The sequence below is a fragment of the Abramis brama genome (assembly GCF_963993115.1).
Source record: "Abramis brama genome assembly, chromosome: 17".
NCBI classification, from domain to species: domain Eukaryota; kingdom Metazoa; phylum Chordata; class Actinopteri; order Cypriniformes; family Leuciscidae; genus Abramis; species Abramis brama.
Genome location: NC_139979.1, coordinates 21,098,016 through 21,115,658, shown reverse-complemented (window position 1 = coordinate 21,115,658; position 17,643 = coordinate 21,098,016). Strand labels below are relative to the sequence as shown.

The following is a 17,643-nucleotide window of genomic DNA, read 5'->3' as shown; positions in this document are numbered from 1 at the left end:
TAATTTTGATTCAGTGAATGAATTCCTGATCATTCTCATCTCCACAGAGCGAACAGCATTTACCCTAACATTCACTTTTACATTCAAATAAATTCCCTAGAAATTTCACCACGTAACCTGATTACTACAACGACAAAGTCAGGACACCCAGAGAACAATGAAACTCAGGAAATGAAGGCCCAGATCTATTATAGATTCCAGCAGCCAATCAATGATTACTGAATGCAACAGGCTGCCTAGAAAGAGATGCTTTTCCAGGACAGAGAAAGCATCCATTCCCGCTTTCCAGCTGGAGTAAACTGCAGACTCTGTGTGTAGTGAAAATTGTACATTCTGTTGGAGGAGGAAAATACAGAAAAAAATATGCTCATACATGTACATGTTAAATCAGCATTGCTGTGAGTAGACGAGATTTGTTCTTGCCCGTGCTCATGATAATGAATACCAATGGGCCCTGTATCTTATGTGCTTGGGGAAATAATTTGCATAAATCCACACCCACCGCCCAGGATATGCTGGCATCTTTAATGCAACTGACAAAACAGAATAGCTGAATTCACCTATTTAAACATTTTTAAGCAGTTCACTGGCAGGGATCAAACAGTCTCACTTGTAGTGAATCCGCCACTGAGTGCCTCGGATTGGCCGCCGTCATAGAGAGCAAAAACAGCAACGGTGTATTCTGTTATAGGTGACAAGTTCTTCAGGTACACATTGGTGACGGGACCTAACTCCACCTGAAGAGAAGAAAAATACTACATAATGCATCTTTGTTCATAAAATTATGGAATGAGTGAGTATATTATTATAGTGATTAATAAAAAAAAAAAAGTATATATAGATAATTCTTTTTATTAATATATATATATATATATATATATATATATATATATATATATATATATATATATATATATATATTCTAAATTTATTTTTTTTTATTAATATATATATCTATATATCTATATATCATTTAAATATTATTTTAAACGTATTTATTCTTTATAAATATATTCAATTTTACTCATATTTAATCGTTTTAATTCTATATACTGTATATAGATGTTTACTGTAAGAGTGAACAAGTGCTTGTTTGTTTAACAGAGAAACAAATGCTTGTCATGTATTGTAGGTTCTGCTGCAGTGATCACCTCATTGGTCTGCACACCATCTGTCTTGATATACATGACACGGTAGCCCTTTACTTTACTGGACACTGCGTCCCAGTTGAGTCGGACAGAGCTGTGGTCAACTTCAGTGACCCGCAGGTTACGGGGAGGTCTCAGGGACACTGCAGGAAGATAGGGATTAACGGTCAAACGTTGAATATTCAAGATATTTTTCTGAAAATAATTTTTCTGCAATGGGATTAAGGGACATTGTTACAACAACTTTGGTAGCAAAACAAAAAGCATTATTCTGTTAAGTTTGATGCATTTTAATGAATCAGTTTAAACACTACAGTTATTCACTACTATTTAAAAGTTTGGGGACAGTAAGATTGTATACACTTATACAGCATGGATGGATTAAATTAATCAAAACAGACAGTAAAAAAAATTATTTCAATAAATGTTTCAATTCATCAAATAATTCTAATATATATATATATATATAGGGAGAGAGAGAGAGAGAGAGAGAGAGAGAGAGAGAGAGAGAGAGAGAGAGAGAGAGAGAGAGAGAGAGAATTGAATTGAATTTGAAAAAGAACTTTATTCAATCATCATACACAAATCAACAAGCTAACCACAAAAACCAAAATTAAGGGAAAAAAATTAATTCATCTTCAAAAATTGTACAAAAAATTCCCTTACAACACCAAATCTTCTCAAAAGTAAACAAATCATTCATAGTTTTATAAAACTTATAATCAATCAGTACTCTTGATTTCACCAATGTTAAAAAAGTCTCAATGATGTTTTGACCAGGTTTCTGTTCAACTTTATCCCTTCTACTAATATATATTGCCATTTTTGCTTGACCAATAATAAAATTCAGTAACTGACAAATATATTTCTTTTTTTGACTATACTTAAAACCCAAAATAAATACAGTTTCAGTAAACAATTCATTAAAACCACAAAAACATTTTTCTAAAAAATCAAACAACGATTTCAATCTAGCACATTGTACAAATGCATGAAAAATTGTTTCTCTTTGCAAACAAAAGGGACAATCATCATTAACTTCCACATTTAAAATAGAAACAAAAGAATTAACAGCTAAAATACCATGAAGAATTCTCCACTGCAAATCCCCAACCTTTTTTGATAATGGCGGTTTATATAGAACTCTCCATTCTGGTTTTACATTTTCCTTTAAGCCAAAAAAATTCCTCCACGGTGTATCAGCTTTACTTGCCAGATGATTCTTATTAAAACCCATTACACAAGCTCCATACAATATCTTTCCTTTAGTAGATAATACATCCAACCACTGCGAGTCCCAAGTTTTAAATGGAAAACCCTTAAAACCATCCAATTTTGGTGAAAGCATCAAACAAGGGAAAAAATCATTTTCATCAGGAATAGTTACTTTAGCAAAATATTCTTTTACCATTAGACTCTCCTCTGTTGTGAGGGTTGACTTTAACTTAGCTAAAAAAAGAGCAACTAGTCGAATAGATCTAGTGCCTAAAAATTCAGCTACTTTTACAGCATTGTCCAATTTCTCTCCAGCAATGTCCAACAATTGTCTAAAAATAAACACTTTTGATTCTTGCAACTTAAAACCACAATTAAAAAACCTGTTACTTTCATTTACATCCAACCGGGCCCCAAGAATTAAAGGTTCCTCAAGAAGCCAGTAAAGTGAATAAGGATTTTCGGATTTCTGGATGTGAAACAAACTCCAAACTTTAAAAAGACTCTTATAGAAAGGTGGAAAAACAGACAAGTCCATTTTTAAAGGGTTTAGTAGGAACAGATGTTTGTCTAGTCCGAAGCCTCCAAAATTTTGCAAAACAATATGGGCCATTGCCCTCCAGCTGACATCCGATGCACCATCTAAAAGTCTCTGCAGAAACTGCAAACGAAAAGCGGCAGTTCTGCTCTGTAAATGGATCAGTCCTTGTCCTCCTTCTTCTTTCGGCAAATAAAGAACACTCTGTCGAATCCAGTGCAATTTATCCCAAAAAAAGTCTACAAGAATCGCTTGTATTTTCATCAGTAGTTGGGGAGGAGGATCAACACACGCCAGCTTATGCCACAGTGAAGACGCGACCAGGTTGTTGATGACAAGAATGCGTCCTCTATATGACATTTTAGGGAGCAGCCACTTCCATTTCTCCAAACGTCCTTTAATTTTTTCAACAACTCCTTCCCAATTCTTTTGTTGAGTCGTGTCATCACCTAAAAAAACTCCCAAATATTTTAAACCACCTTTACCCCAGACCAAACCTTCAGGCATTTTTGGTTTTCCATTTTTCCATCTACCAACTAAAAGTGTTTCACATTTCTTCCAATTCACCTTTGCAGAAGATACAAGAGTAAAATCATTAATTATATCAAATAAACTTTGCACATCCTTTTGTCCACTTACAAACACCATAACATCGTCAGCATAAGCAGATAAACATATCTTTTTTGTACAGTTAGGCAAATGTAATCCATCAATTTTTCCTCTTATTTTTTGTAATAAAGGCTCAATGGCCAAGGCATACAACATTCCAGATAGAGAGCACCCTTGTCTTATACCTCTTTTAACCTGAAATGGAGCACATAAACCGCCATTAAACTTCAAAACACTTTCAATATCACTATAGAGTACCTGGACCATCATAATAAAATCTTTTTTAAAACCGAAAGCTACTAAAGTTTTCCACAAATAGGGGTGCTCAACCCTATCAAAAGCCTTCTCTTGGTCCAGTGAGATCAATCCAAAATCCAAATCAAGCAACTTTGACACCTCTAAAGCATCCCGAACTAAAGAGATGTTATCAAAAATGGATCTGCGAGGAATACAGTAGGACTGGTCTGGATGTACTACTTGCCTTATTACTTCAGCCAGTCTGTTTGCCAATACCTTAGAGAGCAGTTTGTAATCACAACAAAGAAGTGATACAGGGCGCCAATTCCTTATGTCAGTCAAATCTCCTTTTTTTGGTATTAGCGTTATCACTGCCCTCCTGCAGCTCAACGGCAACATACCTACTGACAGACTCTCACTCAGAACTTGTAACAAGTCCGCTCCCAACTCGGCCCAGAAAGACTTGTAAAAGTCAACTGGTAGGCCGTCAATCCCAGGAGCTTTTCCCGATTCCATGTCATGAAGGGCCTTATATAGCTCCCCCAGGCTTAGCACACCTGAAAGAGCCACATTACCCTCTTCTGACATCTTTGGTAGGGAGCTCAAGAAAGTACTGTCCCCATCACCCTCCGTTTCATACTCACTTCTATACAGATTTTTGTAAAAACCAACTGCTCTCTTTCTAATGTCATTGGGGTTCAGCAAAACTTGACCATCTTCCGACCGCAAGGCTTTAATCAATCTCTTCTGTCCATTTTTTTTCTCTAAACAGAAAAAGAATTTTGACGGTGCATCCATATGATTTATATTTTGAAATCTTGATCTGACCAATGCGCCCTGTGTTCTGTATTCCAGCAGATCCGCTAACTGAGCTTTCTTTTTGAAAAATAGTTCGAAATGATTACTTGCCCCAGTTGATTCAGCTATTTTTTGACACTCACTTAATTCATTCTCCAAAATTTCCAAAGATTTCTTAGCCTCTATAGTGACATTGCGAGTATATTGTTGACAAAACTGTCTAATTTTAACTTTACCAATGTCCCACCACTGCTGTATTGATCTAAACTTTGTCTTTGATTTTCTATAATTCTGCCAAAAATACTTAAAAGAGTCTCTAAAAAAACTATCACTCAGTAAAGAAATATTGAAATGCCAATAGGCGCTGCTAGGTTTAATGGAATTTAAAATAAAACTACATTGTACCATGCTATGATCAGAAAACCCTATTGGGATTATAGAGCAACTTTTGAAAATATTAAGCTGATGTGTAAAACCATACAATCTATCTAATCTGGCAAGAGATGCCATGTTTTCCCTCATATGAACCCATGTATATTGTCGCACGTTTCCATTTAATTGTCTCCAAATATCACATAGTTCAAACTTCTTAATGAAATGAATCAGACGTTTCTGAGACGGTAAATGGGGTTCAACATGGTTCCTATCAATCACATTTTCTGTGCAATTAAAATCTCCCCCCAAAAACAAATATTCCTCTTCTGAGCAACTTTGTAAAGTCGTACATAATAAATCTAAGAAAAACAATCTTTCCACAGGGACTGTTGGAGCATAAATACAGATAAAAACCAAAACATAACTTTCATAGACAGCTCTGATTTTTAGTAGTCTTCCTTTCACAACCTCATCAACAACGTAAGAAATTGGACTAAAATTCTTAGAAAATAACACTGCAACTCCTGCACTTATTGAAGTGTTATGACTTAAAATTGTTAACCCCTCAAATTCTCTTTCCCAATCTGTTGCATTCCCTCTGTCACTATGAGTTTCTTGTAGCAATAAAATATCAAGATTCTTTTGTTTCATTAATTCAATTAACATTCCTCTTTTCTTAATATCTCTAGCACCATTTACATTCAGGGTTGCTAGACGAACTTCACTCATGACAAAGAGGAGAGAAAACAGCCACAAAAAAACCACACTCATTAATGTGGAAAATGAGCTTAACTTCTTAAACATCATTCTTAAGTTTCTCTACATTCCTCACAAATTTTTTTAAACGATAAACTTCTTTATTGGTGAAGCATCCTTCAGCCATTAAATTCCTCGTTTTCTCAGCAAACTGTGTTACATTAGGGAAATAATCTTGTACACACACCCCTCTCCTGTTCTTCGTTGACTTAAGGAATAATTTTATCTCTTCAGCATCATAGTTACGAACAGAGAAATCACTCAAAGACAACGCCACACTGGAATCTGAGGATTCACCTTCACTCTCGGTTTCATTATCATCGCTACCACATAAGTCAGCTTTCTTCACCGCTTTTTTACTTTGAGACTTATCACTCATTTTTCTTTTTTGAGGTGTTTTGAACATTTCTATTCCTGTCTCCATTTCCAATTCCACACAATCAATTCCACTCCTTTTCTGTACAACCTGTGTTACATCATTTCCACTAATAGCACCTTCTTTTTCTTTTTCAGGAAGTTTTGAATGTTTTACAACAGATACCATATCAACTTTGTCCTTCTTTTCTGAATCTATACCCGTCACAACAACAGATTTTATTCCAGATATCTCCTTGCAAGTAACCACTTCAGTCCCACTATGCTGGTCACCCTGTAACTCTGAACTCAGTGAAACTACACCAGCATCTCTACTCGTGCTTGGATTGGAAACCATGTCCCTTTTCTCAGTGACTTTCTTTTCTGGGCAGTTACAAATCAGATGCCCTGCTTTCCCACAACCAAAACACTTCGTTTTAGCAGTTGTTACAAAAATGATGTAATCAAAATCATCAGCTCTAAAACTAAGTGAAAGATCCAATTCTTCATCGTCCTTAGTTATCATATATGCAAATCTCCTGAAAGACACAATATGTTTCAGAAGGGGAGAACCCGTGCTAATCGGGATTTTTTTAATTGGAGATACCAATTTTCCATAGCGTGATAAAGCTTCTGTTATTAGCACGTCACTGAGAAAGGGGGGGACGTTAGATATGGTAACCCTCTTAGACGGTAGTGAGAGGGGAAGAACAGTAACAAATTCGCCACCAATCACAATTCCACGCTCAACTACTTCATTCACTTTTTCAACATTACTAAGAAAAATAACAGTAGCGTTATTCATCCTCGATGCGGATAAAATGCATCCATGTCCTACAACTTCGCCAATCGCTAAGCAAATCTCTTCTACACTCGCCGCCAACGCCACTTTCACCGCATTACGCCGCGTGAGTGTAGACAAACCTCGTGTAGCTGGGGTCGTCATGCTTTCCCCGGTAAAAACCGGTAGCACGCGGCCCTACCCACACCAAAAAACTACCACAAACTAAACACAAAACAAACAAAAACAAAAAGTCGGAAAAGACAAAGATATTAGACACAGAAAAACACCTTCACTCACCGCAATCGCAATACACCACTCACGCACTCAACACCCACACCGGAAGTGAGAGAGAGAGAGAGAGAGAGAGAGAGAGAGAGAGAGAGAGAGAGAGAGAGAGAGAGAGAGAGAGAGAGAGAGAGAGAGAGAGAGAGAGAGAGAGAGAGAGAGAGAGAGAGAGAGAGAGAGAGAGAGAGAGAGAGAGAGAGAGAGAGAGAGAGAGAGAGAGAGAGAGAGAGAGAGAGAGGTGTTTGCCCCCTTCCTGATTTCTTATTTTTTTGCATGTTTGTCACACTTAAATGTTTCAGATCATCAAACAAGTTTAAATATTAGTCAAAGATAACACAAGTAAACACAAAATGCAGTTTTTAAATGAAGGTTGTTATTATTAAGGGAAAACAAAATCCAAACCTACATGGCCCTGTGTGAAAAAGTGATTGCCCCCTAAACCTAATAACTGGTTGGGCCAACCTTAAGCAGCAACAACTGTGGAGGAATTTTGGCCCACTCATCTCTGCAGAATTGTTGTAATTCAGCCACATTGGAGGGTTTTCGAAGGTCATGCCACAGCATCTCAATTGGATTCAGGTCAGGACTTTGACTAGGCCACTCCAAAGTCTTCATTTTGTTTTTCTTCAGCCATTCAGAGGTGGACTTGCTGGTGTGTTTTGGATCATTGTCCTGCTGCAGAACCCAAGTTCGCTTCAGCTTGAGGTCACGAACAGATGGCCGGACATTCTCCTTCAGGATTTTTTGGTAGACAGCAGAATTCATGGTTCCATTTATCACAGCAAGTCTTCCAGGTCCTGAAGCAGCAAAACAGCCCCAGACCATCACACTACCACCACCATACTTTACTGTTGGTATGATGTTCTTTTTCTAAGATGCGGTGTTACTTTTACGCCAGATGTAATGGGACACACACCTTCCAAAAAGTTCAACTTTTGTCTTATAAGTCCACAGAACATTTTCCCAAAAGTCTTGGGGATCATCAAGATGTTTTCTGGCAAAAATGAGACGAGCCTTAATGTTCTTTTTGCTTAGCAGTTGTTTTCGTCTTGGAACTCTGCCATGCAGGCCATTTTTGCCCAGTCTCTTTCTTATGGTGGAGTCATGAACACTGACCTTAACTGAGGCAAGTGAGGCCTGCAGTTCTTTGCATGTTGTTGTGGGGTCTTTTGTGACCTCTTGGATGAGTCGCCGCTGCGCTCTCGGGGTAATTTTGGTCGGCCGGCCACTCCTGGGAAGGTTCACTACTGTTCCATGTTTTCGCCATTTGTGGATAATGGATAATGTGGTTCGCTGGAGTCCCAAAGCTTTAGAAAGCCAGTCTGGAAAAGAACGCTTTTCCAGACTGATAGATCTCAATTACTTTCTTTCTCATTTGTTCCTGAATTTCTTTGGATCTCAGCATGATGTCTAGCTTTTGAAGATCTTTTGGTCTACTTCACTTTGTCAGGCAGGTCCTATTTAAGTGATTTCTTGATTGAGAACAGGTGTGGCAGTAATCAGGCTTGGGTGTGGCTAGAGAAATTGAACTCAGGTGTGATAAACCACAGTTAAGTTATGTTTTAACAGGTGGGGCAAACACTTTTTCACACAGGGCCATGTAGGTTTGGATTTTGTTTTCCCTTAATAATAACAACCTTCATTTAAAAACTGCATTTTGTGTTTACTTGTGTTATCTTTGACTAATATTTAAACTTGTTTGATGATCTGAAACATTTAAGTGTGACAAACATGCAAAAAAAAAAAGAAATCAGGAAGGGGGCAAACACTTTTTCACACCACTATATATAACTATATATATATATATATATATATAGTAACGCTCTCCGTTGTGTGTGTTTCTGCGTGTGTGTGTGTGTGTCGGCGCGCTGCGCTCTCTGCTCAATGTTCCGCTCTGTGCTCTATGATCTGCTCTGTCGTTAACGGCCCAAACGCTCCAATCATGTACTGTACCAATCATCACGCACTGGAAAAGCAAAGTCCGCTCAAATAACGTGAAATTTCTCAGTAGTAGACTTCTGTTTGCAATAGCCCTACTGAGCTGGTAAAGTCATGCTGGGCAACAATGGTAAAATTGATCATCTGATCACATGCTCTGGTAATAATAGCTTTGTAGGACTGTATATTTTTTTGATAATTAGTAAAAAAAAAATATATATATATACATATATATATATATGTATTAGAATTAGCAAAACAGCATATTAGAATTATTTACAATTTCTAAAGGAATATGTGACACTGAAGATTGGAGTAGATTAAGTATTCTACTTTAATGTTTTTAATAATTAGCTTCTCTAAATGTGTTATGTTGAAATCATGTTCGATCCAAGGAAAAGAAAAAGAAATACAATTCAAGCCATTTCAGAACAAATACATAAATATTGAGATATATTTAAAATATTATTAAAAGACTAAAAATATTGAAATATTATTGTATTGATCTATACACCCAGCCGTATTACGTGGGTCACCTTTCAAAAATTCAAAACAGAACCATTAATCACTGGACATTACATAAACATATTATTTTTAATATTTGGCATGTTTGTGTTCTGCTGCGCGTCCCTGTGTGTGTAATAAGCAATGTGTATGCGCGTTGTGTACCTGCCTATAGGCTCAAAAAAATACTACGTCATTGACTTTAGAACAGGTTTCAGTTGGTCAATGGCGCTGTCTATTTCTCAAAATAGCAACGCGCCATCAATGCGCCTGAACACACCTCGTTTTCAGACCAGCACGCCCATGGGCGCACAAATGGGTGCAAATGCATTTGCTATTTACACAACGTGGCACAGGACGAGAAAATTATAACTGCGTCAGGCTAAAACTAGCAAAAAACACTTGCGTCGGGCCGGGTGTATGATAGGGCCCTGCATGTTTAAATTTATATTTAAAAACAGATTGGCCTGGACACTCACTGGTTGTCTCCTGAACAGTGGCGGGATCACTGGCCTCCTCTCCGAACATGGCATAGACCGTAACGGTGTACTCTGTGTCAGGAATCAATCCCTTCAGTTCCACATCAGTCACCGTCTCATCCACCTTTAGCTGTATCACAAAAACAACAGCAACACCTTTAGAGCAGCATAAAGGCTGCTGAAACAGAGATAAAAAAGTGCAACCAAGGGAACTCAAACGTGATGATTGTTATTCTTCTTCTACAGCTTCCATGAAAACAGTGTAACGGTGAAGCTACTATTTTGGTGGAAGTGTCATCATGCCAGCGCGGGCTTAACGTTTGCTCAAACACGGACAGGCACACTCACAAAGACAATTTGCAGCCTCACCTCTCTTTCATCTGTAGTCTCACTGCTCAGTGGAGCGTAAAGGATCATGTACCCAGAAGCCCCTTGTGCATCCCTCCAACGGGCTCTCATGCTGTTGTCTGTCACTTCGTACAACTCGAGATCACTCACTGTAGGTAGAGCCACTGAGATGCACACATACATACAGATCAGACATTTATACTTAACATAGATGTATAGTGAAACATGTTTTGTTTGTGTTTGCATGTGTGTGAGTCAGGGCTCCGAACCGGTTCAAGGAATAACAAACAAAAACAAACATCATTTTAACAGGAACAAACAAAACAGAAACACTTATTTGAAATTACCATTAACCGGTTAATAACGTTATTTTATCGTTCTGTCTAATATTTTAATTTGGCACTAAACCAATCATGAATTGATGCATCCAACGTGAGTCAAATGCCTGCGCTCAGCTGTCAAGTCATCATGTGTAAGTCGCTGGCATTAGCTTTTGGATTCCGAGAATATGTCACCAACAGTTTGAAAAGTATTATGAAAATGAACGGCAGGTAATATCCAGCATGGCGTGCGTTTTGAAACCAGAGAAAAGTGCAGGTTAGTTTTTAAATAATTAAACACCATGTTGTCAAAGTTAGTATTGTGGCACTTGCGTGCGTCATTATATTATTAAAGGGGTGGTTGATTATGATTTCACTTATTTAACTTTAGTTAGTGTGTAATGTTGCTGTTTGAGCATAAACAACATCTGCAAAGTTGCAATCCTCAAAGTTCAAAGCAAAGGGAGATATTTGCTTTTAAAGAAATCGCTTTTTAAGGACTACAACAAACGGCTGGTAGGGACTACACGACATTCCTCACGGGTTAGTGACATCACTAACCCTAAAATTTACATAACCCCGGAACACGATTTATAGATTATCAAGACAGAATATGCTAATCAATGACTAGAAGATAACTATACATAAGCTACATAAATTCATCAACTAACCATTCAGAAATGTCCTGTTGCATTCTACATGTTGTCACTTCTTGAGTTTCTCCATCATTGTCTGACTCCGGTTTGAAAATAAAAGGCTAAAAGCTTTTGAAATTTACAGTGCATGTCTGTGTGAGGTAAAAGGAAGGACACAAGCTGTTGTGCCGGGAGCAGCAGCTCATTTGCATTTAAAGGAACAAACACAAAACGGTGCGTTTTTGCTCACCCTCAAAAATGTACAATTTTAACATGCTATATAAAAATATCTGTGGGGAATTTTGAGCTAAAACTTCACATACACACTCTGGGGACATCAAAGACTTATTTTACATCTTGTGAAAATGGCATTATACCACCCCTTTAACATTTTCCCAAAATCAAGCTCAAATGGAGTTACAAGGTTTTTCAGCAGCGAATGTCAGAGATTTGTGTTTTGTCAGTCATTCGAACGGTCGCATCTGATGCAGTAAGTTCAGCATTACATTTTCACTAGCTTACAGGTTACAAAGTTTATTGTAGCTATATGGGCGCCAGTGTTGGGGAAAGTTACTATTAAATGTAATGCATTAAACTATTGCGTTACGTTACTTTTACGTTACTTTTTCTTACCTGGGCTGGGCTTGCTTGTTTGTTTCTTAATAACAACAAAAATAAGTTCTATTTTTGGCAAATGTAAAGGCCCTTTCACACCAAAAGTGAAATGAATGGCTGAAAGAAATGCAAATTCACAGCTGTACAGTAGAGGGTGCAGCTCAAACAAACCTTTCAGCATTAAAACAAGTTTTACTATCTAACACCATTTAGCTTTTAATTTAATGTTCTTCTTAATGTAGACAGAGTATCTTGTTTTACTGGGGAAAAATACTGATTATGAAAACTTTTAAAGCCACTACTTTTTTCAGTGGCTGGATACGTGTGTATTTCTGATCAGAAGAAGTGCATTCTGAGTTGGATTCTGGGAAAGTGTGAAAGTTAAAGATGACTTTGATGGAGTGGGACAGAAATAGACAAGATTTTTATTCTGGAAACAAGCACAGATGGATAGCCTTTTCCACAACACTATCTTCTACCACAAACATTTAACAATGTAGACTTCAAACATCCACTAAATACTGCAGAATTCAGTCCTGTCTTGCTGAGATGACTGACAGGCGTTTGCTATAAAGTAGTGGTTAAGAAATAAACTGTATATAAAAAGTGCTGATAGAATTGCACAGTAAAGGGTATTTAGGAAATCTATAGGCATGTGGTTTGTGGGTAATACTGTTTCACAGTGAAATTGTGAAGGACACAAGCCTGTAACACATGTGTTTTGAGATGTTCTGTAGTCAATGTTGGTTGTGGCAAGTTTTGAGGATGACTCACGCGTGATCTGGTTGCCTCTGAGAGCGTCACTCGCTGCGCTGCGGTACACAGCGAACACAGCAATCTCGTATTCAGTCAGAGAGTTCAAATTCTGCAGGACGACTGAATTCTCCCTGCCGCCCACCACAATCTGTACAGCAAGACAACAGCGGTTTGTGACGCCCAGCACAGCAGTTTGGAGAATGATTATGAAAAATAAGACCAAAAGCCTCAACAGTGTTAAATAACGTGGTAAAGTGCAGGACATAATATTTATAGTATTGGGCTGACACCCATCACCAAAAACTGGAAATAGAACAAAGGAGATAAAAGAGGCATAATAAACTGGCACTAAGAAGTAAAGCCACAGTTACAAATGTAAGGCTGTCATTGCAGCAAGATAACAGAATATCAAACCAAGTGGTGTTTATTTCAAAGAAAGAAAAGAACAAAAATGACTTGTAAAATATAGACTGCTGAACATTCGAGCATCAGTTGACATGAATAGTAGGATTTCTGACAATAAGGTCATATATCTTCCTAAACACTTTACCCTTTCAGTCATTTTTTTATTTACACTGATGTTGTTCCAAAGCTGTATTTACTTATTTGGTCTGTTGAACATGAAGAAAAAAAAAATGTCTCAGTGATTATTTGCCCATATAATAAAAGTCAGTGGGGTCTAACGTTGTTTTGGACCCCACTGACTTTCTTTATATGAAGAGAAACATTTGTCAAAATTGCAGAAGAAAATTTCCGCAGAAGAAAAAAAAGGACATATAGCAACGCAATAATAAATATACTCTTCAGCCGCTGTTAGATTGTCTAAACGAATTTCAAGCAATTTTTTAAACTTAAATGAAAACAAATCTGAGTTTATTATTTTCGGCCCCAAGTAAACTGTGTGATTTTGATCTTGGCTTTCTCACCCCATATAACACAAAGTGTTCCAGGAATTTGGGCTTCCTTTTTGACTCCAGTTTAAAGTTTGACAAACAGATTTCAGCTGTTGTCAAGTCATGCTTTTACCAACTTCGCCTTCTCAGTAAAGTGAAGCCCATTTTATCAAGGAGTAATTTGGAAACAGCTGTTCATGCATTTGTTACATCTAGGCTTGATTACTGTAATTCTCTGTATTATGGCATTTCTCAGACTTCCATCTCTCGTCTGCAGTTGGTTCAAAACGCAGTCGCTAGACTACTTGAAGGGAAGCGAAAGTACGACCACATAACACCTATCTTAATGTCTCTGCACTGGCTTCCGGTAAAGTATAGGATTGAGTTTAAAATTTTATTATTTGTCTATAAAACTCTGAATAATTTGGCACCTCAATACTTAATGGATCTTTTGACTCCGTACACTCCATCCAGAAACCTGAGATCCTCTGACCTTGGCCGTCTTGCAGTCCCTAAAGTAAAGCTTAAAAAACGTGGTGATCGCGCTTTTGCCGCTGCTGGGCCGAAGCTGTGGAACAGCCTTCCTCCTTCTATTAGGCATGCTCCATCTATCTGTACTCTCAGCTCAAGACTCATTTATTCACCTTGGCTTTTAACATTCTGTAGTTTGTCTTCCTGGATTTTTCTTTTATTCTATTGAGTGCTTTTTGTCTTGTCTGGTATTTATGTATGTATATTGGTTTTATTTTTGTGTCTCTTTTATTCCTTGTAAAGAACTTTGGTCAACTTCGGTTGTGTCTTAAATGTGGTCTATAAATAAATTATTGATTGATTGATTGATTGATTGATTGATTGATTGATTGATTGATATAGGTTGGAACAACATGTAAATGATGGCAGAAATAAATAAAAAATTGCACCAAATATGCCTTTAAGCATGGAGGACCAAACCGGCAAAAATTATATAAAAAAAGAATAATAAATAAATAAATAAAGTAAAAAAGAATAAAAATTAATTAAAACAAATACAAAAAAATAAACAATAATTAAGGAAAAAGTAATACAAAAATAAATTCAGGATTAAATTTAATTGAAAATGTATTATATTTGTTTTATCAAGTCATTTATTCCTTTATTTATTTCCAAATTATTGGTCCTCTGTATTTAAGTGGTGGCTTTTAGTTGGTGGGTTTGGTTTTAAATACACTTAGTGGATGTTCTGTAGCACTGCAAAATAACTACACAATAGTTGAGTAACAGATTTGAAAGCTGTGATAGAGCATAAAGTCTTTGGTCACCTCTTCCAGAATGTCTGCTCTGGTTGGATGGTAAACCACCCGATATCTTTCCACACTTCCAGGAGCATGAGTCCAGGACACACGAAAACTGTGTGCTGTCACCTCAGAAATGACCAAGTCCTGGGGTGGGGACGCAGTCTCTTCAGTGACATAATCTCCTGGCAATGAGGGAATCGTGAGACATCAGATCCCATTCCACACATCAGAAATGGAAGTTTAAACAGCAGGTAAAACACTCACGATTCATTTCTTTGTCCTGTTGCTCCACTCCATCACACACCTTCCTGGTCAGACCATCCACTATAGTGCTCATGATACTGAAGTCAGCCACGTTATAAACGTGTGTGTCCTCTGGTTCAGAGGCGATGGCCTTCAGCTCGTTCTCATCAGCATTCTTCACACCTACGCACAACCAAACATATTCAAAAAGGTCATATTCCACGTTTCTGGAATATCTATAGGAGACAGCAAGTGTTGATCATGTAGCCTATCTGTGTTGACAGTCTACAATCTTTTGCAAATAATTATTAGTGATAAAATTCACAAATGACCCCTGAAAAGCTCAGCAACATTTATACATCAGCCCTGAGGATGTTTATTTAACACTGGGTGGATACTTTTTCTACATACTGCATAAATGAAAGTAGATGAACTATTCTACACAAAGATGCATGAGGAATCCTCTAATACCAATGGCAAATAACTCGACTCCAGCACTTCTCAAGGTCTGAGCAGGTGGGATAACGTCATCCTGGGATTTGCCGTCGGTTATCAGGATTCCAATTTTGGGGACATCAGCACGAGCCCCAGACTCAGGTTTGAAGCTGTTCTCCAGGATGTAGGTAAGAGCAAGACCTAGACGGATCAAAATATTAAATTCTGTCAGGACCACTATCATCAAATACGATTGACAATTAGCATACAGTTTGGATTGGCGGTATGGTTCTGTTCTGGGCGAGAAATCCCTGCGCATCCATGCAGCCTAGCATGGATAAGAGCAGGGAGAGCAGCGATAACCCCCGTTAGGGTAAACAGAACAGAACTTACATGAAAGTATTGCAGATATCATTAATCCATTTTAATGTACAACATAATTAGAGAATTTTAGTCTGATTCAGGTGGAATCAGAATGCCAAATCCTGACTGGACGAGAGGAGGAGCTGGGGATGGAGGAGGGAATTGGCTCCTGAGAGACGCGCTAGCTGTTGATAATACTGAGGAGCTTATATACTGTATGTATGCAGTGATAGACGTCGTATTCCTATCGGTAGACGTGGATCAGCTGACGCGAGTTGACTAACGTGACCTGCCAGAACTGACGCTACGCTTAATTTAAAGAATTTCAAAATAAGAAGTAAAGTCAAATTTCACATTATAAATTCATATTTATGAGAAATAAACTCACAATTATTAGAAGTTGCAATTGTACGATATTGAGTTACAATTACAAAAAGTGGCAATTTCAGTACAAGAAATTAAGTGATAAGAAATTAAACTTGCAATTGTCAGTTATAAAGTTGAAATTATGATAAAACAATGAAATTACGACAAGTATTAGTAACAATTGTGAGATGTAGTCACAATTATGAGAAAGTTGCAATTGTGAGATATAAAGCTGAAATTCTGAGATATGAAGTTGCAATTGTGACAAAGTTGCAATTACAAAAAGTGAATTCGCAATTACAGTACAAGAAATAAGGTTGCAAATACTGTTTGCAATTGCGTATTACAAAAACGCATAATTGAGAAATAGCCAAAATTGTGAGATATAAAATTGCAATTATGCAAAAGTCACAATTGTGAGATATAAAGTTGCAATTCTGAGATATGAAGTTGCAATTGTGACAACGTTGCAAATACAAAAAGTGAATTCGCAATTACAGTACAAGAAATAAAGTAGCAAATACAAAAAAAATTTGCAGTTGCATATTACAAAGACACATAATTGAGAAATAGCCACAATTGTGAGATATAAAATTGCAATTAAAGTATGCGAAAGTCACAATTGTGATATAAAATTACAATTATGCGAAAGTCACAATTGTGAGATATAAAGTTACAATTCTGAGATATGAAGTTGCAATTGTGACAATGTTGCAATTACAAAAAGTGAATTCGCAATTACAGTACAAGAAATAAAGTCGCAAATACAAAGAATTGCAATTGTGTATTACAAAGTCACAAATACGCGAAATAGTCACAATTGTGAGATATAAAGTCACAATTACGAGAAAAAGTCGCAATTGTGTAAAATAAAATTGCAATTACAAAAAGTGAAGTCATAATTAAAGTACAAGAAATAAAGTCGCAAATATGAGAAATACTAAATAGCGCCTATAGTGCCTGGTCATGTTGGACTGGCCGGTTAGTGAATGAAACGCAAAGTAAAATACTGCATTTGTTTATGTGAATTTAACCCTACAGCAATGTAGAATTTGTACATCGGTACAATGATAGAACTGGTTGTGACCAGTTTCACCAGGCACAGTATATGTATTCGTGTCTCTAGAACAATGGAAGAAGAAGGAAAAACACAGCGAATTACCTGTGAGAGTGTTGCCTCCCTTGTAAGGCAGGTTTTTGACAGCATCTATTACTGCATCTTTTGTGCTGAAGCCATTCAAGTGCCACTCAATTCGTGGATCTCCGCTGTACTGGGCCAGTCCTAAAACACATAAAAACACATCCAGGGGACACATTGGCACTTTACAGATCAATTGAAAAGTCGTCTAAATTATAAATGATCCTGTAAATCTAT

General features: G+C 37.2%; 1 protein-coding gene across 5 annotated transcripts in view; it reads right to left on the bottom strand.

Annotated features, from left to right (window-relative positions):
* col14a1a (collagen, type XIV, alpha 1a) overlaps positions 1-17,643 on the bottom strand; it is a 139,477-nt gene that overhangs the window by 83,071 nt on the left and 38,763 nt on the right. For all 5 annotated transcript variants that reach the window (XM_084088320.1, XM_084088322.1, XM_084088318.1 and 2 more), the window contains exons 7-15: positions 17,431-17,550; positions 15,576-15,740; positions 15,126-15,287; positions 14,886-15,043; positions 12,713-12,842; positions 10,390-10,532; positions 10,021-10,150; positions 1,152-1,291; positions 611-737 (exon numbers count right to left, since the gene is read on the bottom strand). In XM_084088320.1, coding sequence (XP_083944446.1) covers positions 611-737; positions 1,152-1,291; positions 10,021-10,150; positions 10,390-10,532; positions 12,713-12,842; positions 14,886-15,043; positions 15,126-15,287; positions 15,576-15,740; positions 17,431-17,550 — 1,275 coding nt within the window. The remainder of the gene's footprint in view (positions 1-610; positions 738-1,151; positions 1,292-10,020; positions 10,151-10,389; positions 10,533-12,712; positions 12,843-14,885; positions 15,044-15,125; positions 15,288-15,575; positions 15,741-17,430; positions 17,551-17,643) is intronic.